Source organism: Octopus bimaculoides, chromosome 1, assembly GCF_001194135.2.
Source record: "Octopus bimaculoides isolate UCB-OBI-ISO-001 chromosome 1, ASM119413v2, whole genome shotgun sequence".
Taxonomy (NCBI): domain Eukaryota; kingdom Metazoa; phylum Mollusca; class Cephalopoda; order Octopoda; family Octopodidae; genus Octopus; species Octopus bimaculoides.
In genome coordinates this window covers 156505005-156512710 of record NC_068981.1, presented here as the reverse complement: position 1 = coordinate 156512710, position 7706 = coordinate 156505005, and the positions used below count along the sequence as shown (strand labels likewise).

Sequence of the window (7706 nt, the reverse complement as noted above, 5' to 3'; positions counted from 1 at the left end):
AAAGGAACCCATGCCAGTGACATGCAAAAGGCACCTGTGCTGGTTACACATAAAAGGCACCCCTATTGGTGACATTTAAAAAATACCCAGTACACTCTGTGGAGTGGTTAACATTAGGAAGGACATCCAACTGTAGAAACCAAGCCAAAACAGATTGGAGCCTGGTGCAGCTCTCCGGCTTATCATCTCCAGTCAAAATGTCTAACCAGCATGGAAAACAGATGTCAAATGATGATAATGATGCTGATGATTAGTCTACAAGCTGACATTATTTTTGCTTAGATTTCTGATGCTTACTACATTAAGTATGTTAACTCTAATTTAACTATTGTTCATAGATTAAGTTCATATCTCACTGTTGAGTGATTTTAGTTGTAAAGACACAGCTGAGTGATTAGTAAGCAAGGCAATCAGCTTTAAAAGTACTTGCTTTAATAAGAAAAACAAATCCAAACAGACTAGCATAGGAAAATGAATGAAAAATACTAAAAAAATAAATTAAAAAATAAAGATACAAAGGTATAAATATAAATATTGATATAAGATTTAGCAAAAATTGAAGCAGTGACATGACTGGATTTAGAAAGTTAAATAATAAAACAGGAAAGTGAAGTATAAAATAATATTCTTGAAATTATTGTGGGTAGGTGTGTGAGCAACAGCTGAGATTTGAAGGCAAAAAATTAATGGCTTGACACTACTGTATGGTTAAGAAGTTTGCTTCAATAATATGAATATTTTGGTTCAATTCCAATGGGGGCACCTTGGGCAAGTGTATCCTCTGCCTGAACCTTAAATTGATTAAAGCCTTGTGAGTGCAATTTGATAGACAGCAAAAATGTAAAAACCTGGTAGGGGAACTGTTCCTGTTCTTGGAGGGGATGGATTTAATTGAGTCAAACATCACCATTTGGTCCATGAGTATCTATAGTGGAATATACCTTGTTACAAGCATTCTGATCAGATCTCCATTCTACGGATATATATCTCCTTTTCCTCCCAATAGTTCTTAAAGATGTTGGAAAGAAACATAGGGTTTGTTTTTCTATTTTTTTCTTTCTTTTCTTTTCTCCAAACTATTAACAAAACCAACAAAAAAAAAGTCTGATTTTCCCTTCAGAATGGTTTTAATTAGCTATTCACTTTTTCATGATGGAAGGTTTTTCATATTCTTATGATCCAAGTGCCAAACAGTACCAACTTGGTAGCCCTGAAAAAGGTTATTGCCACTGCTCTCTCCCCTAACAAAACCAGTAAGCAAAAAATAAAGAAAGAAAAGAGAAAAAAAAAAGAACATAAACTACTTTACCATTCAATTTTGAATTCATAATGAACTAAACGTTCTTTTACTTCTGCATATTTGTTACTGGCACTCAAAAAGGATTCTCGTAAGCTAGTAATTTCTGTTGACACAGCAATATTCTTTGGATATTTATTAGCATCTTCAAGTTTTTGCATCAGTTCTTGTTGAGTACTGAGATAGTCAGAACATTCTTCATACAATTTTGATACGTTGGAGCTAGATCTAGTGAAAGACAACATTATCTGTTTAGCATTGAGATTACTCTGTTGAATATAATACTTATTTATTCACAAGTTTTGAAGTAATCATGCGTTATCTTGTAGTTTTGAGATTATGATGATGTGATTGTTTATATTTAGAATGACACTGTAAGGTAGACCTGAAAGGTTTGAATGTAAAACAGGCAGAGTAGTTGAGTCTGATATGGCTGGTTTAAATGCAAAAAAAAAAAAAAAGAGTTAAAAGCAAAAATAATACCAATTTACACAATTAAGCATGGAAATAAGACTCATGGCTGCCAGCTAAGGTCAAAGATCAATCTATTATTGATTCTAAGTTTATCATTTACACAGAAATCAATGGGAATGTGGCCCTGCTAGAATCTGAACTATATATATTGCATTTAACTGAACATTTCATTGACTCTATTCATCTTTATTACTCTTATCTTGGAATAAAAATTGGTCAATGAGGAAACTAGAGATAGACGAGTGGTTAGTGAGAGCTGTACAAGCCATGTACAGGGATGCTGTCAGTAAGGTGAGGATTGGCAATGAGTACAGTGAAGAATTTCGAGTAGGGGTAGGGTCCACCAAAGATCAGTCCTCAGCCCCCTCTTATTTATCATAGTCCACCAGGCAATAACAGAGGAATTCAAGACAGGATGCTCCTGGGAGCTTCTCTATGTTGATGACCTTGCTCTAATTGCTGAGTCATTATCAGAACTAGAAGAGAAGTTTCAGGTGTGGAAGCAAGGTTTAGAATCGAAGGGCATTAGAGTTAATCTAGCGAAAACCAAAATCTTAGTAAGTAGGAAGGCAGACAAACCATGAATCCTTTCAGGTAGATGGCCCTGCTCGATATGTAGAAAAGGCGTAGGTAGAAACTCCACAAGATATACCTAGTGTAAGCTATGGACACATAAGAGGTGCAGCAATATCAAAGGAAGGCTAACTGGGAAGATAGTTTTTGTGTGTGGCGAATGCTCAGGAGCAATAAACACAGAAAATGTGCAGAAAACAGCTTCTGTCACATTCCAGAGAGAAAAGCTACAAGTAGTTGATAGCTTCCATTACCTAGGTAACCAAGTTAGTAGTAGGGGTGGTTGCTCTGAGAGTGTAGCTGCTAGAATAAGAATAGCCTGGTAAAGTTCAGAGAGCTCCTACCTCTGCTGGCATGGCAACTAAGGGCCTCTCACTCAGAGTAAAAGGTAGATTGTATGACGCCTGTGTGCAAACAGCCATGCAACATAGCAGTGAAACATGGGCCATGACTGCTGAGGACAAGTGTAAGCTTGCAAGGAATGAAGCCAGTATGCCCCGCTGGATGTGTAATGTTAGTATACGACAGAAAGTAAGCACCCTGAGAGAAAAGTTGAATTTAAGAAGCATCAGATGTGGTGTGCAAGAGAGACGACTGCCCTGGTATGGTCATGTGTTGCAAATGGATGAGGACAGCTGTGTGAAAAATTGTCACACCCTACCAGTAGAGGGAACCTGTGAAAGAGGTAGACCCAGGAAGACCTGGGATGAGGTGATAAAGCATGACCTTCAAATATTGGGCCTCACCAAGGCAATTACAAGTGACTGAGACCTTTGGAGATATGGTGTGCTTGAGAAGACCCGGCAATACAAGTGAGACCATAACCGTGACCTGTGCCAGTGCAGCATAACCAGCCTATTTAACTATTTAAGAGTACCCTTCAATCATTGGGCAATAAACTGTGCTCATGAAGACCTATTGAGGCAAGTGAAATCGTTGTCATGGCCGATGACATTACTGCCTGATTGGCATCTGTGCTAGTGGCATGTTAAAAGCACCATTCGAGCATGATCGTTGCCAGTGCCATCTGACTGACTTCTATGCTGGTGGCACGTAAAAAGCACCATTTGAGTGTGGTCGATGCCAGTACTGCCTGACTGGCCCTCATGCCAGTGGCACATAAAAAGCATCCACTACACTCTTGGAGTGGTTGGCGTTAGGAAAGGCATCCAGCTGTAGAAACTCTGCCAGATCAGATTGGAGCCTGGTGTAGCCATCTGGCTCGCCAGCCCTCAGTCAAACCGTCCAACCCATGCCAGCATGGAAAGCGGATGCTAAACGATGATGATAATGATGACGAACATCAACAATAATGGTTTTTGATTGAGGCACAAAACCAGCAATTCTGAAGGGTGATTACATTGACCTCAGCACTTGACTGGCACTTAACCCAAAAAGACAAAATGGAAAAATTGATTCCAGTGGGATTTGAACTCAAAAAGTAAAGGGTCAGAAGAAATACAACAAAACATATATTCCAGTATTTCTTCCAACTCTTTGATTGATATGACACTGAGCAAAAGGCACAAATCCCTTTTTCATTTATGGAATGTTATTTAATACATTTTGTAGTTACACCCATAGCACACAATACAACATAATCACACCTAAATGTATATATTGTAGTTGAAAGGATTGAAATTCTACCTGTCTAATTTCAAAATGTTCTTGAATTATGTAATGGATTTGATACCTTAAATTCACATTTTCTAATTAAAGTGAAATAATTTACTTGTTATATTCCTTAATTAACATTTACAATTTTAGATTGAATAGGAACTACCTACCTTGCACATATCTCTGCTATAATAGCATTTCTTTTCTCAACTTCAGAAAGATTTAACATGAAAAAAGTTTGGGCAAGTTTGAAGACTGAATGTAAAGGGACATAAGCAAATACCATAAAGTATTTTACATGACGCTCTACAAATTATGCTATTATATTATACATGAAAAAGTATTTTTCCTAAGTGCTTGTGCAATTATTAAAGATATTTTGTTAACAGATTATAAGCTCCATTGATAATGGAATTGGTGACATGCACTAGAGGTGAAAGAGAAATATCTGTAATGAAGAACTGAGGTTAAATCAAACTTTGTAAGGTAGAATTTGCATTTCCATCCTCAGATACATACTCAGAATGAAGAAAATTTAAAGATGGCTTCTAGGTGAGAATATTTAGGCCTCCTCTTGTCAGCTCATGTCTCATAATAGTCTGATAAAACAGCAAGGTCAGACAGTTTCAGATAACTTTAAATATGCTTCAACATGATAGAAGAAACAGTCTATTAGTTACAGGTACTAACAGGTTTGACCAATAGGGTTTAGGAATTCAGTGACTTCAGGTACTAACATTCCACATGGTAAGGTAACTGGTCTGATGGTGTCTGGTTACATACCAGCTGGCATGTTAAAATCGCTGTGTCATGTAATTTTAGTCAGGTGATGGTGGGCCATGATGATAGTGTACAGTAGGCAAATAATCTAAGGACAAACAAGGATTGTGTACCCTGCAATTGATGATGGTATTGGTGATGATGAAGATGATGGCAGTAGCAGGGGCCATGTCAACGATGATAACAGCAATGATGACAGTGAAGATGATGATGCAGACAACTATGACAGCAATGACAATAACAATAATGATGACAAAGACGACTGTACATTTTATTGATAACTTACTGACTTAGAAGTTGTTGCATTTTCAAATACTTCTCTTTAAAGTATGCTGCTTTTGTTGAAGAAATTTTTCCAGAATTGCAAAGCTAAAAGATGATGCAATTGAAAGGAACATTATTTATGTAGAAATTCACAGAATACATTTATTTTTCAATACAGAAGGCATCAGTCAATAAGAACACCAATATTTCAGCAAAATATAGAGAGCATTATGTTAAAATCTCTTTAGAATCTTGGTTAATTGTAAACTTCAAAAATAAGCAGAAAACTGGTTGTTTTAGTATTTCATATTACTGTTTGCCTAAAGCTATCAAAAGTATTTCAATTTATGTTGTATAGAAGAGTTCTTGCTTTTAGTTTAAACAGTATGTGTTTGCATACACACACACACACATACATGTGCTGAGCGGGTGCAAGTAAAATGTTAAGAATTAGTGAAAAGGGGGATGTATATGCTGAACAAATGGGAGTGTAGTTGCTCCACCTGGAATGGAGCTTTGAATTTATACCTATGATTATTAGGCCACCTGGATATGCAATTAACTGCCTCAGCACCAATTTTGAGAAGCAGCGCTTCACAAAGTCAAAAAAGAGACCCTTACAAAATGGAAGTCACTGACAATTACCACTAAGCTTTTATTTTCTTTCTCCAACTAATGAGCAAACTCTATTTCATCTAGAATTTGTTACAGATGTCACATTCAGTACTACACCATATCTCAATTCACTAAATTCATGTTACTGTTCTCCTTGTGTTATTTCCCTTAGCACCCATTTAACTAATTAGACACTATAATAGTTAAATTTGGAATAAAGCAGAAGATTTCTCACACTGTCAAGGATTAGTAAGGCTGGATTTTCATTAATCTCTATAACTGACACTTTTCCTTCATCTGATATTTCACTTTGATTAACTTCAGAAACAAGCACTGACTCTTCCTGCTCCTCTGGGTTTGTTACAAATGTGGATATCAATGGACTGTCTGGTGGTGGATCTTCATCCTTGTCTACCGCCTCAGTTTTGTCTTTCTCCATCTTTCAAAATGCTTTTGGCAAATCCAGTCTTGCAAAAAAGTTTTAGAAAAAATCCAGTGTTGTCTGCAATTAAAGAATGACATTTGCTGTGCTAATTATTGTTGAATTAACTGTCCAGCCAGTGTGAACATGGAAAGAGAGACATCCAATTATGATGTTGACGATTATTATAACTAGAATGTTACCCATTATATGGCAGTAACCTTAGAAGTATACTTTTGCCATTCGGGGTAATATCAGGAAATATGACATACATACAATGATTATATTTAAATTTTATCAAGTTTCTTGCTGCTTAATCAAAATGATGAAATGAATATTAATTTTTAAAAACATGAAAAAATAGGCATCAGAACAGGGGTGCATACCTTACATATAAATACATTTTTCCGCAAATTATAGTGTGGCTTCCAATGCATTGCTTACCCATGCTTTTTAATTGAACTGAATTAATTATTTATTTATCTTTTTAAGTATCACCATTATAGGTATTTATACTCTGGTGGAATTAAGAAATCAACTCGTTAATAAACAAAACCCTCAAATCCATCTATGTATACACACACACACACACACACATACATACAGTCGCATATCTATGTATGTATGTATGTATGCACATGTGTCTATGTGCATAGGTACACCATGTTCTATACACACACAGACGAGGGTCAATTCATATGAAAAAGAAAGTGAACAAAATAATATGACCACTTGCTTATCGAGAAATTTGTAAGCTTGTTTTCTTTTTAATCTTTTCCTTCTAAGATAAGGAAACCAAATATTCATCATTTCAGGCTGTTCACCCAGTGAGTATTTCTGCCAAATGTGGTGAAAATCCATTCAACCATTTTCCAGTAATTTAAAAAAAAATATACAGACAAACAAAGACAAGTGATTATAATACCCTGCTTTCACTTACACTCACGGGGTAAAAATTATAACTTTAAAATATATTCAAATAGAACAAATTTCTCATTTGCATAACTCCTCCCATAACCACTCTTTCATTTATTCCCTCACCTTCCTCTGTCTTTATGATTATTTCTCTCTCACTGTGTGTGTCATTCTTTCACTCTTTGCCACCTATCATACCTCATATGTGTGCTTCTCCTATACCTTTTATGTTAACTCTGTCAGTATCTCTCTTTTACTCTCACACTGCCCTTCTCTGTATATGATGTAAAGCAGACTGGAGAAATCAAGAAGCAACCAACCAACATTTATATCAGCTATTGTTATATAGAAGTTATAATCACAATGATAACAGCAATAATATGTTCTCATGATGTTCTATTTCAGGCATTCTCAATAGAGGTCCATATGGCCCTTGAGAGTTCACATCAGATTTCTGGGGGGTCCACATAGCAAAATAGTAAATAATATTTTAGGGGCACCTGAAGAAATTTTGCTTTAGATATAGGTATTGATATGTATTACAAGAAACAGCAAGATTTCTTTCTCTATCATTTTACATAGTTCAACCTGCACAAATTAATGTCTGAAAACATTAATAAATAACATTTTATAAAAATAGTTTTAAAACATCAAATAGATAAAGGGGTCCACCAGAATAAAATAGCAATCAAAGGGGGTCCATAGATAAAAAATGGTTGAGAACCCTTGTTCTATTTGATCAGACCTCTG

The 7706-nt window shown here is 35.8% G+C and overlaps 1 protein-coding gene across 1 annotated transcript in view; it reads right to left on the bottom strand.

Annotated features, from left to right (window-relative positions):
- The window catches only part of LOC106871403 (coiled-coil domain-containing protein 146), a 41249-nt gene that overhangs the window by 30666 nt on the left and 2877 nt on the right, over positions 1 to 7706 (bottom strand). Inside the window, exons 3-6 of the mRNA XM_052970515.1 lie at positions 5856 to 6122; positions 5028 to 5110; positions 1310 to 1525; positions 427 to 485 (exon numbers count right to left, since the gene is read on the bottom strand). Of these exons, the coding sequence (XP_052826475.1) occupies positions 427 to 485; positions 1310 to 1525; positions 5028 to 5110; positions 5856 to 6059 (562 nt within the window). The 5' untranslated portion in view covers positions 6060 to 6122. The remainder of the gene's footprint in view (positions 1 to 426; positions 486 to 1309; positions 1526 to 5027; positions 5111 to 5855; positions 6123 to 7706) is intronic.